Source organism: Balaenoptera acutorostrata, chromosome 1 (assembly GCF_949987535.1).
Source record: "Balaenoptera acutorostrata chromosome 1, mBalAcu1.1, whole genome shotgun sequence".
Taxonomy (NCBI): Eukaryota; Metazoa; Chordata; class Mammalia; order Artiodactyla; family Balaenopteridae; genus Balaenoptera; species Balaenoptera acutorostrata.
This window is the reverse complement of record NC_080064.1, coordinates 147,032,572-147,052,851: the sequence shown is the minus strand read 5'-3', so window position 1 is coordinate 147,052,851 and position 20,280 is coordinate 147,032,572. Positions and strand designations below refer to the sequence as shown.

General features: G+C 37.0%; 1 protein-coding gene across 7 annotated transcripts in view; it reads right to left on the bottom strand.

The window, feature by feature from the left end:
• Positions 1-20,280, bottom strand: part of SWT1 (SWT1 RNA endoribonuclease homolog) — a 113,704-nt gene that overhangs the window by 85,298 nt on the left and 8,126 nt on the right. For 3 of the 7 annotated variants that reach the window (XM_007166962.2, XM_007166964.2, XM_007166963.2), the window contains exons 3-5: positions 9,911-9,994; positions 8,013-8,071; positions 2,556-3,294 (exon numbers count right to left, since the gene is read on the bottom strand). In XM_007166962.2, coding sequence (XP_007167024.1) covers positions 2,556-3,294; positions 8,013-8,071; positions 9,911-9,994 — 882 coding nt within the window. Of the gene's footprint in view, positions 1-2,555; positions 3,295-8,012; positions 8,072-9,910; positions 9,995-20,280 lie in introns of those variants that run through there. The other 4 variants (XM_007166967.2, XM_057556698.1, XM_007166965.2 and 1 more) reach the window with 3 other exon arrangements.

The window sequence follows — 20,280 nt, the reverse complement described above, 5'->3', positions numbered from 1 at the left end:
TCCTCTTCTATAGATTCTCTACACATCTCAACTCAAGTCAAAATGAACAACTTAAGTGCCCACGTAGGGTCTTGCCATGCAATTTCATAACTCTGGGCCATTACACAACTGATTCTCTCCCCTGACAGGACAACACTTCTATTCTTTGCTCTACACATTTTTCAATACCAAGCTTAAGAATCCCCACCTTAATAAGCCCTTCCTTAACTCACTCCCAAATTTATACTAATACCAGCCAAATTCCTAGGGCTCTAATATTTATTTCACTGTATTTGCAATTGTATTTGTTTACTAATCTACCTCCCTGGGAACTTCTTGAGGGTAAAAAGCATCTTATTCATCTCTAAATCCTTAGAACCTAACACATAATAGGTATCTTTAATTAATGTTTGATAAACTGATGAATCTCTACCCCACAGACTCATAAGAATTAAGTGGGATACCGTTTATAAAAGTGGCCTATAAACCACAAATCTCTAGAACATTAGTTAGCAATGGTGAGGGGAGAGTGCAAACTGAGAAGGGTCTGTATCAAAGGACTGTAAAACCTAAGAAACAAAATAAGTCACTTTCGGGCTTCCCTGGTGGCGCAGTGGTTGAGAATCTGCCTGCTAATGCAGGGGACACGGGTTCGAGCCCTGGTCTGGGAAGATCCCACATGCCACGGAGCAGCTGGGCCCGTGAGCCACAATTGCTGAGCCTGCGCGTCTGGAGCCTGTGCCCCGCAACGGGAGGGGCCGCGATAGAGAAAGGCCCGCGCACCGCGATGAAGAGCGGTCCCCGCACCGCGATGAAGAGTGGCCCCCGCTTGCCGCAACTGGAGAAAGCCCTCGCACGAACCGAAGACCCAACACAGCCAAAAATAAATAAATAAAGAAAGAAAGAAAGAAAGAAAGAAAGAAAGAAAGAAAGAAAGAAAGAAAGAAAATCCTTTAAAAAAAAAAAAAAGTCACTTTCTCCTAGGAAAGCATAACAGGATTACTAAATCCAGAAAATACAGTTATTTCTTTGTAAGGTACACTCATTATTTTAGGAAGATAATTATCTACTGAGGAATTTATGAGGAAAACAAAACAACAAATATAATATTAAGATGATTAGCTACTGTCAATAATATGCTAACGATAATATATTCAAGATAAGAACAATATTTACTTGCTGCTCCTGTGTCTACATGACTTTGAGTCAGATAAGACTGCTATCAAAGGAATATAAAGAGTTTTAATTCCAATAACTGAAAAGTAATCATGCAAAAATTGCTTCCCCTACAACTTAATATTCATGCTATGCATCTCTTTTGGTTTGTGTAGTAATTCTACAGAGAGCAAAAAAACCTATAAGATGCAGTGCAGGGATTTCTCATACTGTTCCTCAGATGTACAGCACGAGGGGAACACCAAACAATGATACAAAGATGTCTGTTAAACATACTGGAAAATTCAGATTCCTTGCTTGCATGCTACTCTACAGAACTGGTTATAGAGCACAAGAAGAAAACTGTAGCTTTCCTTTGAGAAAGCAATAAAAAGAACAAACTCAATTTTTTCCTTCTTTGGAGTCCTTCAAGTTCAGTGAACAAAGAGTACTCTCTCTCAAGCTCTTCTGGCCTCCCTAGTTACAACCCCTCCATTTTTCAAAGGAAGTATCTTATACTACACTCTGTAGTCTTGATTCCTAAAGTAGGTAGGCTCCACCACCGCCTGTTTTTAAGCAGTCTCTAAATTTCAGAACTTCTGAAGTTCCAAAGTTCTAAAAGTTGTCTTAAAGGTATCAATAAATAATGTTATTTGCCATAGAAACAAGGCTGTAGCAATTAGGTTCTCAAATTAGTCCACAAATGCTGACTTATTACATAATTTAGAAGCAAAACAAGGTATGCCAAGCCTTCTAGCCTGGATCTCTGTACACATAGTTCCCTTTGCCTGGAACATCCCTGCTTCTCCCGTCTCACTCCACCTTGTCTGCACCTGAATAACTCCTACTCAATCCTCAGTTCTCAGTGTACTTGTTATCCCCTCCAGTAGACCTTCCTGAATTAATCCCTCCATGGCGCACCAAGGCCATGTTAATCCCCTGCTGTGTATTCCCATATTAGGTGATAAGTACTGATCAGACCTGAGGTGGCTGTTTCTGTGTCTCCTCATATTAAGTGAGTCTCTGAAAACAAAGACAGTGATTGTGGTGCCTGGCATATAGGGCATTCAAAAAATAATTTGTTAAACGAATAGCTATTTGGAATAATAACCCCTGGATGTTCTATAGTTCCTGGAGTTAGAGAAGAGCCTAAGACTGTCAACAGTGCTATTCTGATAGAACAATCTATAATGGCTTCTTTCTATATTTTTACACATTCCCTCCTATTTTGGATCCTTGATACTTGCCAGGATAGCTTCCTAAGGAAGCTGGAATCATCGTGGTAAAATAAAAGAATCAATATTATCTTCCTGACTAAATAGAATCAGCTCTGTATGATCATTATCTATAATAGAAACAACACAAACCTAAGTATATTAAAACTCTTTGCTAAAGACTATATTCATTTTGCACTACCTTACCTGGGTTAGGATTTCACTAGAACTTGAATCATTACTTCTTTGATGCTCATGATATTTTCCTTCCCACTCACGAACAGTCTGCTTATACGTGGAATCTGAAAATAAATGTTCACTTTTGTGCCTTGTCAAATTTAACGAAACCTGGGAGCCTTCCAGGCATTCTTTTTTCTCCTGCTTAGTCTTTAACTTGTTAGAATCTAAACTGAAGACATTTTCTTCTACAAGCTTCTGGAGGGTTTCACGGGATTCTCCTAGGATTTTGAAATTGATCTTTCTTCTTCTAGATTCGAGGGGTTCCTTAATTATCTTGTTGGACTTATAATCCTGAGAAAATTGGATTCTCTTGCATTTCTCCAAAACATATTTTTCAGAACTGTCTCTAAATTTTTTGTACCTTTCTTTCTTGAGTTCCTTCATCTTCTCCCTCTGAGCAAGTAAATGAGGCCATTTTTTTTCACTTGCCTGGCCTTCAGCTTTAGGTCTCACATCTTTGGCAATCTTAGGACTGCTAAAGTTTTTAATTCCATGGTCCAGCTCACTCTTAACATTTGTCAATTTAGTATCTTTAACTTTAAAATCTACACATTTACTTATACCTTTTTTAGTTCCATTTGAAGAAGGACTCTGAGAAATAATTTGATTATCATTTGAGTATGATGTTTCTTGGAGTTTAACAAGTCCTTGGGATGAAGAACTAAGTTTTGGTCTCTTTCTTGGAGTGTCAGTTTCTACATTCAGTCTGTAAAGCAGCACAGAAAACTAGGTTACATTACAACAGTACATGATAATATGTAATATTGCACTGTATCATTTTAGTTAGGAAATGAAAGAACTGGCCTGATAGGAACTTCATAAAAAGTAAGAAATGGCTACATTAAGAATGAAGTGGAAAGGATTACTCAACAAACGGTATTGGAATAACTGGTTTGCTATTTGGAAAAAAACACCGCAAACGTACAGCTTTATATAATACCAGACGGTATAATTTCAAACAGATTAAACACTTAAGTGCAAAATAATTATTTCCATAACTGCTCTACTTCATATTAAATACTTAAAAACCATAGGGGAAAAAGGGAATATTTATCTGATTTCTTAATAGAGAACTTCCTAAACTTAATAGCAGTGGGAAAAATCACAAAGGAAAACAGTAAACGTAAATGACTATTTACTTTAATACTTTAGCATATTAAAAAATAATAAAATTAAAAGAGCTTGGAAATGGTATTTACTACATATGTGACAGCTTATTAGCCTTAGTAAATAAAAAGCTCATCAAAAAGTACTAAGACTCTAAACAAACATATGGACACCAAGGGGGGAAAGTGGCGGGGCAGGGGTAGTGGTGGGATGAATTGGGAGATTGGGATTGACATATATACATTAATATATATAAAATGGGTAACTAATAAGAACCTGCTGTATAAAAAAATAAATAAAATAAAATTCAAAAAAAAAAGTACTAAGACTCTAGAATAAGGCATAAACAGAAAATTAATGAAAGAGAAAAAGGGAATAGCTAATAAACACTTTGGGGAAAAAAGTCTGACTTCCCTAGAAGTCACAGACATGCTAATTACAACATACCATTTTCTTCTATCAGGTTAGCAAAGATTTTTAAATAACATTAAACACCAGCAAGAAATTGTAAAATGGACCCTCTCATATGTTGCTAGTGGAAATGCAAAATGATTTAACAGTTACACAAAGGAATCTGACAATATAATTAAGAATTCTAAAAATGTTCTTATCCTTTGACTTCTTAGTAATTCGCACTTTAGAAATCTATTCCAAGGAGGAAAAAAAGCAGAAATGGACTAAAAAATAATAACAGCAAAATATTCAATTCAGGGCTATTTATAAGAGCAAAAAATCAGGTACAAGATAAATGCTAAAATTTTTGAAATGACTAAAAAACATGTCATTCTATCGAATATGATGGAGTGTCATAGTCATTTCAAATGATGTTTATGAAAAGTTTTCAAAGACGTAACGAAACATATTGATATAATATTAAGCAAAGAACAAGTAGGGCACAAATCTGTATACATAATGCGGTCTCAACAGTTTTCTAGCATAGTAAAAAAGCTAGAAATAAATGTGCTAAAAAGTTTTAGAAGCAGCAATAGCTAGAAGTGATAACATTTTCCTGCTTAATAAAACTAGATATTACTTTGTAGTCAGAAAGAAAGGGGAAAAAAATTCGACGAACCACAATCCATTAATTTATATCAGTAAATCCTTAAGTGCCTTTTAAGCACCTGTCACTCTGCCGGGCACTGGGAGGCAGCGGAGGACATAACAAATACAGTCCGTACCCCCAATTAATTTACCGTCCAGCAGGGGAGAAAGAGATGGTAAATAAGTGACTTCTCAAATAATGAATTATGCAAGAGCAAACTATAAACATCTCAGAGTTTCTATAGGAGTTTCACCTGAGTCTTCATCTGGTTTTACTTTCTTTACTATCTCTTTCTACAAAAAGACTGCCTATCATTATTTATCTATTAATAAGTAGCAATAAAACAAAACTTTAATAGGACCCTAGCTTGACACTTAATAGTACATAAGACATCAACTGTATTAAAGAAAAATCAGAAAAACAACAAACAAAAGAAAAATTTTAACAGGACCCTGTAGTTCTCTGAGCAGTTTAAAATTCCTATTTTATTTTTTTCTTCACAACAGCCCTGTACTGCATATTTCAATACAGCAATCTATGCACCATGGTCCATATGGTCATAATTAATAAAAACTCAGCATTATAATACCTTTTAAAAGACCAGCAAAATTAAATCTTAAAGTTACCTCTTATCAACTAGTTTTGCAAAATGCTATATTGTGATAATGCAGTTGTATATTTGCAACCCAAAATACTAAAGTTCTGAGATCTTTTTAGACATGTTAGACATATAGCAAATACTTATTTTTTATGAATGACTTAAGCATAAGCTCAATATCAGCTGAAGCTAAATATCACCATCCTAGATTGAACTCTTGTGATACAAAAATAAATGTGAAATCTTGTCAAAAATTTAATTTTTATAATTAGATTATTTTAAAATTTAGTAACCAAGGTTTTATTTTTATTTTTTTGGCTGCGCCACGCAGCATGTGGGGTCTTAGTTCCCCGACCAGGGATCGAACCCATGTCCCCTGCAGTGGAAGCACGGAGTTTTAACCACTGGACCACCAGGAAAGTCCCAAAATTTAGTAACCAAGGTTTTAAAACATGATATACGGCAAGAAAAATAATTGCTCAACATTACCAGTGGCTAGATTACTCCATCGGCCATCATAATGCACATTTAGGATATTAAATCACATACTTACTTTCAACTTAGGTCAAATGAAGAATAAAGTACTTTTTGGTTAATTCTGCCAATAATGGGTACTGCTGATGGCAGTATTACCATCTCTCTAATACTAACTGAGATAAAACTTATCTCCTTTTCAACTCCTGGACTTAAAGATTTGGCCAATGGTTATGATGCAATTTTTATTGAAGAAATCCCACAAACTGTGTGCAACTTGACGAAATGCTTTCTGAATATTTTCAAAAGACTGCTGCCTTTGCTTATATTTTTATTGCTAAAAAATTCATGTATATGTACTTAAACCAAGGATCTGGAATTGTGGTAACAATACAATGTAACTGGCTTTCAAGATGACAAAATTCTCTCTGATTTTCCACCTACATCTCAGCTTCCAATGTTTGCACATCAATTTCGGGACCTTCCCTGTAGTTGAATAGGGAGATCTTTTTGGAAGATGCCATGTGTCATAAAGAAATACTTATAACCTTAAGGCAAATAAGTTTGTTTACTGCTCCAGGAAGTAAACAACAACCTCAAATGAATCATTTTCTCTGCAGGCAACCAATGGTCATGAGAAATCCCGCATTACTGATATTGATATCTACTAAGCACCGTGTTACAGCTTTCTTTTGTCCAATCAACGTTTCAAATATATACCACATTGTTTAAATGCACGACAAGGTCGTTCTGAAGTATATTGTATGCCATATACTTTTGTCTTTGACAAAAGAAAATTTCACTACGAGTTACATCTAAACTACTTCACCAACATCTGAAAGTAAATAATCAGAGATTAACAATAAATCTAGATGCTTTGAACTGTTCATATTACTGATATTGTTACCCTGATTAGATGTGATAATAACTCACACAATAGCATGGTCATTGATCACACCTGGGCTCAGAGATACAGAAATGTCATTGAATAAGACATTCAACTATTCAATGATGCAAGGGCTGAAGCCAAGTAGCAGATTTTGAATAAATACTGATGCCAAGTTGAACTTCATTGCATCCTTAGAATAATTTTGATCCTATTCTCAAAATAATTCAACATTATTTTTTCCTCCTTCCAGAGACTATATGAGTAAGTCCAAGGGGGTAGAGTATATAGATCAGAACTCCATTTACACTCTTATACATGGATATAAAATCAAGGCTAGAAAATGTGTTCTTAAGCAAAAGGTAACTAGTGAAAAATCAGGCAGTGTTTTAGAACTTAAATTTTTTTTAAAAAACCAGATACTAGTACAAAAGGCATTAAAAATCTGAAAAATTTAGAAAGTGATAGTCAATATAACATGAAATTTGTGACAGAGTATACTTCAACAGATAATAATATAGAGACAAAGATTCACAAAAAAAAGATGATTCAAAAGAAAAACTGAGAAAGAGTCAGAGGCAAGCTGGATTTTTTGATTTTAGCAAACATTAACTGAGCTTGTCAGGGAAGCAGAAGTTTTATTTATAGATTTAATGCCACTTTAATTGTTTTCCTGTAACTCCTTATTTTCAGAGAAACTTTGATCTTACCAACTTTTATCATGCATTATACTTTTTATACTTATTTACCCCCATTAGTTGGCAAGAATTCCTTCCCCACAAAATTCTCTGAATTTTTGATCCAAAGAACACAGAAAACTAAGGAGAAATAATCTCCATTATTCCTAACACTACTACCCAATTTCTCTAGTTGTTGCCATAACCTGTTTTTAATTAACATGGTTTTAGAACCTTACCAATTCAATAAGTTACATATTCTCTTCATGGGTAATATGCAAAGATAATTTATCCAAAATTATTAAATCAGCCTCATAATCTCTTCCATTACTATATATAATGAAGTTATATATCTTATAAGAGTGCGTCAAAATCAACTTACTTGAGATAAAAATTTACATTTTATTTGAAAGTAGTATTTACATAGCATAGAATTCTGATAGACTTTTCATTTCACTCAACTTTTTCTTAAATTTATACAAATATTAAGAAAATTAATCATAATCTGTGATTTAGCTATAAATATTTGCATGCAAAACAGTACTAAACAAAATAAAGGATTTTGCGAATCTAAGTATTTAGTCTCACAATTCAAAGCTAAAAAAAGGTGAAAATATATCAAGAAAAAGAGAAAACTTACCTTTTCAGTTCGTGTCTTCTTTTTATATTACAGTACAGAATATCTGTATGATCTGATTTCTGAAAAAAAAAACGATATCATTTAGGAAATATAAACTGTGCACTGGGGAAGGTGATTGGGAGACGGTATTTTTTCCATACCTATGTGTTAGTGAATAGGTTGACACAATAATTTACTAAATCTTTCCAATAAACTTGTGAGACAGCTATTATTATCATCTCCGTTTTACAGATAAAGTACCCAAGGCTCAAACAGAGCAAAAATATCCTCAACGTCACAGAGCAAGTTAGTAGCAGAGCCGTGATCTGAAACCAGATCTGTCCACCCTCTCTATTCTACCACCCTGTCTCTCTATGTATTCTGGGGACAAGAGCTAGGCACAAGAAAAATAATAGAGAAAGAGGGTATAGTCCCTGTCCTAAAGAGTTCAGAGTACAGTAAAAGGATAAAGTAGAAAGAAGTAGAAGGATATGTACAAATAACCTAATATAAAGGACATAAGTGTCAAAGCAGTACAATAAACAGTAAGTTGTAAAAAGAGTTCAAAACCTCAAACACCAAAAGTTGGAATGTACCTAGGAAAAAAAGGTAGACAAAAAATATGCTAAAGATTGAACATATATTGAATAAAGATTAATGGGTAAAAGAAAAAGGCATTCTCAGTTAAAAATGCTTAGGCATCCTAAGAAGCTGTAAGCTACTGGTGTAAATTCAGCAGAGAGAAAATAAACTTGCCTCGCTAGAAGCAGGACGGTTTTGAGGAAGAAGAAAAAAGAAAACTGGATAGTTAAGGTGTGACCAAATTTAAGACGGTCCTAAATGATAAACTAAAAAAGTAATAGAAGATTTTTCAACAGAGGAGAAATATGATGAAATCAGTGTTTTAACAAGTTTAATAAAGCAAGAATAAATTGCAACAGCAGTTTCATTACATGAAAACAAATTCTTAAAAACCCAACTCTGCATTCATGGAACTTTCACAACTACCTTCTCTTATTACCTAAAACAACTGTGTAGCTATCCTGATATACACCTAACTCTCACTTGAATATGATGAGTACTTCACAACCACCCATGTACTAGGTTAATGTGTTTGGTCTGCTGTCACTGTTTCAAATCACTTGTGAGACAGTGGAAAGAAATCTGGACTTGGCTCTGTTGCTGCAAATAATTTTGTGTCCTTTGACAAGTCACTTAACTTTCTGAATCTCTATTTCTGAATCTGAAAATGCAAACACTGTATGTGCCTTGGCTATCTCAAAATGAAATTGTAAAGATAAATATAACCATATATGGGGAAAGACCTAAAAACTGTCTAAATTTATATTCATGCGGTCTAATCCTGCATAATAGGGTCTATTAGCACAAAGAAACAAAGAACTCGATAAACGCTTTTTAGTGAGCAGCAGAAAGAAAAAACTGGTTTTCTGTCTATCGGCTATCAAAAAGTAAGAATAATATAAAGAAAAAAATTAATGGAGGGCTTCCCTGGTGGTGCAGTGATTGAGAGTCTGCCTGCCAATGCAGGGGACACGGGTTCGAGCCCTGGTCTGGGAAAATCCCACATGCCGCGGAGCAACTGGGCCCGTGAGCCACAACTACTGAGCCTGAGCGTCTGGAGCCTGTGATCCACAACAAGAGAGGCTGCGATAGTGAGAGGCCCACGCACCGCGATGAAGAGTGGCCCCCACTTGCCACAACTGGAGAAAGCCCTCGCACAGAAACGAAGACCCAACACAGCCAAAAATAAAAATAATAAATAAATAATAAAAAATTAAAAATTAAAAAAAAAATAATGGAAAAGTAGTGGGGGAATTTATATCATAAACCTTCTAACTGCACATTAAAACTTAAATATAAATACTTTTTAGAGTTAGTTACAGTATCTAAACACTCACCAGTTTTCTCTTCTCTGTTGAAACCGATATTACAGAACAAGCTGAACTAGTAAAATTTGCTGAGGTTTTTTTCTCTTTCTTATCCTAAGAATGCCATTTGGAAAAAAGGAAAGAAAAGCACAAAATAAAACACAGCATAAGAGAGCATTATTTCATCACTTATTATAAATCAAGATTCTTTCTACATTAATAATAAATTTCAGAGGAGAACAATGTTTAAGGGCATACAAACATTGGTAAGAGGAAGGAAGACCCAACTAGAAATCAGAAGATGTAGGTGCTCTTGAACTACGGATGAGATGGGATACAGGCGCTACAGCAGAAGGCTGCAGACGACTCAGACAAGGACACTGAGAAGTGGCACTGCCATGGTGGAATTCCGTCTTCCACAAAGCAAAACCATATATCCAGTTATTTTTCAGTGGATCCTGAATTCAATAGACCCAGGACAAACATATTTTGAGTACCTACCATGTATCAAAGACATTATTCTAGACAGTGAGGACAGATTAATGAAAAAACAATAAAAGTCCCTGCCCTCATGGAGGTTAAAAACTAGTGCAGGTATTTACAAATAAGCAAATAATATATTTAGTGTGTCAGATGATGCTATGGAAAAAAAATAAAGCAGAGAAAGGGGTCAGGAAGGGCTGACAGGCAAGGGTGAGGCAGTTGCAATTTTAAACAGAGTAGTCAAAAAAGGCCCCACTGGTAAGGTGACATCTGAATAGAGACCTAAAGAAATGAAGGAACAAACCCTGTGGATATCTAGGGAAAATTTTTCAGTTCAAAGGGAGTAACAGCAAGCACAAAGTCCCTGAGGCAGGAATGTGCCTGGCTTATTGGAACAACAACAAGGAAGCCAAGAAGTGGAGAAAGCAAAGAGAGAATGTAATGGAGATGAGATGGGGACAGTAGTTCACTTTGTCAGCCCCAGCAAGGACTTCAGCATTTTCTCTGAAGTGGAAAACCACGAGAAAATATTGAGCAGAGGAGTGACATGATCTTACATTTTAATAGGATCATTCTGCTGTTATGTCAAGAACACAAGAAGGCAAAGGGGAAGCAGGGAGATCAATTTAGAAACTATTGAAATAACCTAGGAAAGCAAGTTCATTGCCTGGATCACGGTGATAGACGTAAAGGTCGCAGTCAGACTCTGCTGGTAGAATTTGCTGATAGATGGGATGCAGGTAGAGCATGATGACCAGGGTTCCGGCCCAAGCAACTGAAAGAATGTTATTGCATTACGCTGGGAGAACTGAGGCTGGACACTTGAAAGATTATAGTTTAAGAAGATGAGAAGGAAGCACAAAGGATACCGCCAAGCCTCAGTTTCTTCATCTGTATAATTGGGATAAAAACAATACCTACCTCATAGAGCTGTGAGGAATAAATAAAATAATGCAAGTAAAGAATGAGGAGGGCGGGGCAACATGGCGGAAGAGTAAGACGCGGAGATCACTTTCCTTCCCACAGATACATTAGAAATGCATCTACACGTGGAAGTGCTCCTACAGAACACCCACTGAATGCTGGCAGAAGACGTCAGACCTCCCAAAAGCCGTGTGGACGAAAGGCTCTTGGTGCTCCAGCCAGGCATCAGGGCTGTGCCTCTGAGGTGGGAGAGCCAACTTCAGGACACTGGTCCACAAGAGGCCTCCCGGCTCCACGTAATTCCAAACGGTGAAAATCTCTCAGAGATCTCCATCTCAACATCAAGACCCAGCTTCACTCAATGACCAGCAAGCTACAGTGCTGGACACCCTATGCCAAACAACTAGCAAGACAGGAACACAGCCCCATCCATTAGCAGAAAGGCTGCCTAAAATCATAATAAGGCCACAGACACCCCAAAACACACCACCAGACGTGGACGTGCCCACCAGAAAGACAAGATCCTGCCTCATCCACCAGAACACAAGCACTAGTCCCCTCCACCAGGAAGCCTACACAACCCACTGAACCAACCTTAGCCACTGGGGACAGATACCAAAAACAACGGGAACTATGAACCTGCAGCCTGTGAAAAGGAGACCCCAAACACAGTAAGATAAGCAAAATGAGAAGACAAAAAAACACACAGCAGATGAAGGAGCAGGGTCAAAACACACCAGACCTAACAAATGAAGAGGAAATAGGCAGTCTACCTGAAAAAGAATTCAGAATAATGATAGTAAAGATGATCCAAAATCTTGGAAACAGAATAAACAAAATGCAAGAAACACTTAACAAGGACGTAGAAGAACTAAAGAGGAACCAAGCAACGATGAAAAACACAATAAATGAAATTAAAAATACTCTAGAAGGGATCAAAAGCAGAATAACTGAGGCAGAAGAACGGATAAGTGACCTGGAAGATAAAATAGTGGAAATAACTACTGCAGAGCAGAATAAAGAAAAAAGAATGAGAAGAACTGAGGACAGTCTCAGAGACCTCTGGGACAACATTAAACGCACCAACATTCGAATTATAGGGGTCCCAGAAGAAGAAGAGAAAAAGAAATGGACTGAAAAAAATATTTGAAGAGATTATAGTTGAAAACTTCCCTAATATGGGAAAGGAAATAGTTAATCAAGTCCTGGAAGCACAGAGAGTCCCATACAGGATAAATCCAAGGAGAAACACGCCAAGACACATATTCATCAAACTATCAAAAATTAAATATAAAGAAAACATATTAAAAGCAGCAAGGGAAAAACAACAAATAACACACAAGGGAATCCCCATAAGGTTAACAGCTGATCCTTCAGCAGAAACTCTGCAAGCCAGAAGGGAGTGGCAGGATATACTTAAAGTGATGAAGGAGAAAAACCTACAACCAAGATTACTCTACCCAGCAAGGATCTCCTTCAGATTTGATGGAGAAATTAAAACCTTTACAGACAAGCAAAAGCTGAGAGAGTTCAGCACCACCAAACCAGCCTTACAACAAATGCTAAAGGAACTTCTCTAGGCAAGAAACACAAGAGAAGGAAAACACCTACAATAACAAACCCAAAACATTTAAGAAAATGGGAATAGGAACATACATATCGATAATTACCTTAAATGTAAATGGATTAAATGCTCCCACTAAAAGACACAGACTGGCTGAATGGATACAAAAACAAGACCCGTATATACAGGTCTGTCTACAAGAGACCCACTTCAGACCTAGGGACACATACAGACTGAAAGTGAGGGGATGGAAAAAGATATTCCATGCAAATGGAAATCAAAAGAAAGCTGGAGTAGCAATTCTCATATCAGACAAAATAGACTTTAAAATACAGAATATTACAAGAGACAAGGAAGGACACTACATAATGATCAAGGGATCGATCCAAGAAGAAGGTATAACAATTGTAAATATTTATGCACTCAACATAGGAGCACCTCAATACATAAGGCAAATACTAACAGCCATAAAAGGGGAAATCAACAGTAACACAATCATAGCAGGGGACTTTAACACCCCACTTTCACCAATGGACAGATCATCCAAAATGAAAATAAATAAGGAAACACAAGCTTTAAATGATACATTAAACAAGATGGATTTAATTGATATTTATAGGACATTCCACCCAAAAACAACAGAATACACATTTTTCTCAAGTGCTCATGGAACATTCTCCAGGATAGATCATATCTTGGGTCACAAGTCAAGCCTTGGTAAATTTAAGAAAATTGAAATCGTATCAAGTATCTTTTCCGACCACAACGCTATGAGACTAGATATCAATTACAGGAAAAGATCTGTAAAAAATACAAACACATGGAGGCTACACAATACACTACTTAGTAATGAAGTGATCACTGAAGAAATCAAAGGGGAAATCAAAAATACCTAGAAACAAATGACAATGGAGACACGATGACCCAAAACTTATGGGATGCAGCAAAAGCAGTTCGAAGAGGGAAGTTTATAGCAATACAAGCCAACATCAAGAAACAGGAAACATCTCGAATAAACAACCTAACCTTGCACCTAAAGCAATTAGAGAAAGAAGAACAAAAAAACCCCAAAGATAGCAGAAGGAAACAAATCATAAAGATCAGATCAGAAATAAATGAAAAAGAAATGAAGGAGACAATAGCAAAGATCAATAAAACTAAAAGCTGGTTCTATGAGAAGATAAACAAAATTGATAAACCATTAGCCAGACTCATCAAGAGAAAAAGGGAGAATACTCAAATCACTAGAATTAGAAACGAAAAAGGAGAAGTAACAACTGACACTGCAGAAATACAAACGATCATGAGAGATTACTACAAGCAACACTATGCCAATAAAATGGACAACCTGGAAGAACTGGACAAATTCTTAGAAATGCACAACCTGCCAAGACTGAACCACGAAGAAATAGAAAATATAAACAGACCAATCACAAGTACTGAAATTGAAACTGTGATTAAAAATCTTCCAACAAAAAAAAGCCCAGGACCAGATGGCTTCACAGGCGAATTCTATCAAACATTTAGAGAAGAGCTAACACCTATCCTTCTCAAACTCTTCCTCAAAATATTGCAGAGGGAGGAACACTCCCCAACTCATTCTACGAGGCCACCATCACCCTGATACCAAAACCAGACAAAGATGTCACAAAGAAAGAAAACTACAGGCCAATATCATTGATGAACATAAATGCAAAAATCCTCAACAAAATACTAGCAAACAGAATCCAACAGCACATTAAAAGGATCATACGATACAGACCATGAAGTGTTAAGATATAAAAAACATGGAGTAATGACAGCAACTTCAAATGATTATTGCAAAACTCAAATAAAAGAGTGTGGGTAGAAGCTCTATGTAAACTTCAGAAAGCTCTGTTAATTATAGTTATTACTTGTTCTGGAATGCAAAATTCATTAGGTTAAAAAAATTCTAAAAACAGCTGTCTTGAAAAGCCTAGCTTCAGAGGATTAACCAAGATGGCGGAGTAGAAGGACGTGCTCTCACTCCCTCTTGCGAGAGCACCAGAATCACAACTGGCTGCTGGACAATCATTGACAGGAAGACCCTGGACTTCACCAAGGAGGATACCCAACGTCCAAGGACAGAGGAGAAGCCACAGTGAGACAGTAGGAGGGGCGCAATCAGAGTAAAATCTAATCCCATAACTGCTGGGTGGGTGACTCACAGACTGGCGAACACTTATACCATAGAAGTCCACCCACTGGAGTGAACGTTCTGAGCCCCACCTCAGGCTTCCCAACCTGGGGGTCCGGCAACGGGAGGAGGAATTCCTAGAGAATCAGACTTTGAAGTCTAGTGGGAATTGATTGCAGGACTGTGACAGGACTGGGGGAAACAGAGACCCCACTCTTGGAGGGCACACACAAAGTAGTGTGCGCATTGGGACCCAGGGGAAGGAGAAGTGACCACAGGGGAGACTGAACCAGACCTACCTGCTAGTGTTGGAGGGTCTCCTGCAGAGGCGGGGAGTGGCTCTGTTTCACTGTGGGGACAAGGACTCTGGCAGCGGAGGTTCTGGGAAGTGCTCCTTGGCGTGAGCCCTCCCAGAGTCTGCCATTAACCCCACCAAAGAGCCCAGGTAGGCTCCAGTGTTGGGTTGCCTCAGGCAAAACAACCAACAGGGAGGGAACCCAGCCCCACCCATCAACAGTCAAGTGGATTAAAGTTTTACTGAGCTCTGACCGCCACAGCAACAGTCAGCTCTACCCACCACCAGAGCCTCCCATCAAGCCGCTTAGATAGCCTCAACCACCAGAGGGCAGACAGCAGAAGCAAGAAAAACTACAATCCTGCAGCCTGTGGACCAAAAACCACAGTTACAGAAAGATAGACAAGATGAAAAGGCAGAGGGCTATGTACCAGATGAAGGAACAAGAAAAAACCCCAGAAAAACAACGAAATGAAGTGGAGATAGGCAACCATCCAGAAAAAGAATTCAGAATAATGATAGTGAAGATGATCCAGGACCTCGGAATAAGAATGGAGGCAAAGATTGAGAAGATGCAAGAAATGATTAACAAAGACCTAGAAGAATGAAAGAACAAACAAACAGAGATGAACAACACAATAACTGAAATGAAAACTACACTAGAAGGAATCAATAGCAGAATAACTGAGGCAGAAGAACAGATAAGTGACCTGGAAGACAGAATGGTGGAATTCACTGCTGCGGAACAGACTAAAGAAAAAAGAATGAAAAGAAATGAAGACAGCCTAAGAGACCTCTGGGACAACATTAAACGCAACAACATTCGCATTATAGGGGTCCCAGAAGGTGAAGAGAGAGAGAAAGGACCAGAGAAAATATTTGAAGAGATTATAGTCGAAAACTTCCCTAACATGGGAAAGGAAATAGCCACCCAAGTCCAGGAAGCGCAGAGAGTCCCATACAGGATAAACCCAAGGAGAAACACGCCGAGACACATAGTAATCAAAGTGGCAAAAATTAAAGACAAAGAAAAATTATTGAAAGCAGCAAGGGAAAAACGACAAATAACATACAAGGGAACTCCCATAAGGTTAACAGCTGATTTCTCAGCAGAAACTCTACAAGCCAGAAGGGAGTGGCATGATATACTTAAAGTGATGAAAGGGAAGAACCTACAACCAAGATTACTCTACCTGGCAAGGATCTCATTTAGATTTGATGGAGAAATCAAAAGCTTTACAGACAAGCAAAAGCTAAGAGAATTCAGCACCACCAAACCAGCTCTACAACAAATGCTAAAGGAACTTCTCTAAGTGGGAAACACAAGAGAAGAAAAGGACCTACAAAAACAAACCCAAAACAATTAAGAAAATGGTCATAGGAACATACATATCGATAATTACCTTGAACGTGAATGGATTAAATGCCCCAACCAAAAGACATAGACTGGCTGAATGGATACAAAAACAAGACCCATATATATGCTGTCTACAAGAGACCCACTTCAGACCTAGGGACACATACAAACTGAAAGTGAGGGGATGGAAAAAGATATTCCATGCAAATGGAAACCAAAAGAAAGCTGGAGTAGCTATACTCATATCAGATAAAATAGACTTTAAAATAAAGAATGTTACAAGAGACAAGGAAGGACACTACATAATGATCAAGGGATCAATCCAAGAAGAAGATATAACAATTATAAATATATATGCACCCAACATAGGAGCACCTCAATACATAAGGCAACTGCTAACATCTATAAAAGAGGAAATTGACAGTAACACAGTCATAGTGGGGGACTTTAACACCTCACTTACTCCAATGGACAGATCATCCAAAATGAAAATAAATAAGGAAACACAAGCTTTAAATGACACAATAGACCAGATAGATTTAATTGATATATATAGGACATTCCATCCAAAAACAGCAGATTACACGTTCTTCTCAAGTGTGCATGGAACATTCTCCAGGATAGATCACATCTTGGGTCACAAATCAAGCCTCAGTAAATTTAAGAAAACTGAAATCATATCAAGCATCTTTTCTGACCACAACGCTATGAGATTAGAAATGAATTACAGGGAAAAAAACGTAAAAAAGACAAACACATGGAGGCTAAAGAATACGTTACTAAATAACCAAGAGATCACTGAAGAAATCAAAGAGGAAATAAAAAAATACCTAGAGACAAATGACAATGAAAACACGATGACCCAAAACCTATGGGATGCAGCAAAAGCAGTTCTAAGAGGGAAGTTTATAGCTATACAAGCCTACCTAAAGAAACAAGAAAAATCTCAAGTAAACAATCTAACCTTACACCTAAAGAAACTAGAGAAAGAAGAACAAACAAAACCCAAAGTTAGCAGAAGGAAAGAAATCATAAAGATCAGAGCAGAAATAAATGAAATAGAAACAAAGAAAACAATGGCAAACATCAATAAAACTAAAAGCTGGTTGTTTGAGAAGATAAACAAAATTGATAAACCTTTAGCCAGACTCATCAAGAAAAAGAGGGAGAGGACTCAAATCAATAAAATCAGAAATGAAAAAGGAGAGGTTACAACAGACACCGCAGAAATACAAAGCATCCTAAGAGACTACTACAAGCAACTTTATGCCAATAAAATGGACAACATGGAAGAAATGGACAAATTTTTAGAAAGGTATAACCTTCCAAGACTGAACCAGGAAGAAACAGAAAATATGAACAGACCAATCACAAGTAATGAAATTGAAACTGTGATTAAAAATCTTCCAACAAACAAAAGTCCAGGACCAGATGGCTTCACAGGTGAATTCTATCAAACATTTAGAGAAGAGGTAACACCCATCCTTCTCAAACTCTTCCAAAAAATTGCAGAGGAAGGAACACTCCCAAACTCATGGTATGAGGCCACCATCACCCTGATACCAAAACCAGACAAAGACACTACAAAAAAAGAAAATTACAGACCAATATCACTGATGAATATCGATGCAAAAATCCTCAACAAAATACTAGCAAACAGAATCCAACAACACATTAAAAGGATCATACACCACGATCAAGTGGGATTTATCCCAGGGATGCAAGGATTCTTCAATATACGCAAATCAATCAATGTGATACACCATATTAACAAATTGAAGAATAAAAACCATATGATCATCTCAATAGATGCAGAAAAAGCTTTTGACAAAATTCAACACCCATTTATGATAAAAACTCTCCAGAAAGTGGGCATAGAGGGAACCTTCCTCAACATAATAAAGGCCATATATGACAAACCCACAGCAAACATCATTCTCAATGGTGAAAAACTGAAAGCATTTCCTCTAAGATCAGGAACAAAACAAGGATGTCCACTCTCACCACTATTATTCAACATAGTTCTGGAAGTCCTAGCCACGGCAATCAGAGAAGAAAAAGAAGTAAAAGGAATACAAATTGGAAAAGAAGAAATAAAAGTGTCACTGTTTGCGGATGACATGATACTATACATAGAGAATCCTAAAACTGCCACCAGAAAACTGCTAGAGCTAATTAATGAATATGGTTAAGTTGCAGGATACAAAATTAATGCACAGAAATCTCTTGCATTCCTATACACTAATGATGAAAAATCTGAAAGAGAAATTATGGAAACACTCCCATTTACTACTGCAACAAAAAGAATAAAATACCTAGGAATAAACCTACCTAGGGAGACAAAAGACCTGTATGCAGAAAACTATAAGACACTGATGAAAGAAATTAAAGATGATACCAACAGATGGAGAGATATACCATATTCTTGGATTGGAAGAATCAACATTGTGAAAATGACTATACTAACCAAAGCAATCTACAGATTCAATGCAATCCCTATCAAATTACCAATGGCATTTTTTACGGAGCTAGAACAAATCATCTTAAAATTTGTATGGAGACACAAAAGACCCCGAATAGCCAAAGCAGTCTTGAGGGAAAAAAATGGAGCTGGAGGAATCAGACTCCCTGACTTCAGACTATACTACAAAGCTACAGTAATCAAGACAATATGGTACTGGCACAAAAACAGAAACATAGATCAATGGAACAAGATAGAAAGCCCAGAGATTAACCCACGCACCTATGGTCAACTAATCTATGACAAAGGAGGCAAAGATAGATAATGGAGAAAAGACAGTCTCTTCAATAAGTGGTGCTGGGAAAACTGGACAGCTACATGTAAAAGAATGAAATTAGAATACTCCCTAACACCATACACAAAAATAAACTGAAAATGGATTAGAGACCTAAATATAAGACTGGACACTATAAAACTCTTAGAGGAAAACATAGGAAGAACACTCTTTGACATAAAACACAGAAAAATTTTTTTTGATCCACCTCCTAGAGTAATGGAAATAAAAACAAAAATAAACAAATGGGACCTAATGAAACTTCAAAGCTTTTGCACAGCAAAGGAAACCATAAACAAGATGAAAAGACAACCCTCAGAATGGGAGAAAATATTTGCAAACGAATCAATGGACAAAGGATTAATCTCCAAAATATATAAACAGCTCATTCAGCTCAATATCAAAGAAACAAACACCCCAATCCAAAACTGGGCAGAAGACCTAAATAGACATTTCTCCAAAGAAGACATACAGATGGCCACGAAGCACATGAAAAGATGCTCAACATCACTAATTATTAGAGAAATGCAAATCAAAACTACAATGAGGTATCACCTCACTCCCGTTAGAATGGGCATCATCAGAAAATCTACAAACAACAAATGCTGGAGAGGGTGTGGAGAAAAGGGAACCCTCTTGCACTGTTGGTGGGAATGTAAATTGATACAGCCACTATGGAGAACAATATGGAGGTTCCTTAAAAAACTAAAAATAGAATTACCGTATGACCCAGCAATCCCACTACTGGGCTATACCCAGAGAAAACCGTAATTCAAAAAGACACATGCACCCGAATGTTCATTGCAGCACTATTTACAATAGCC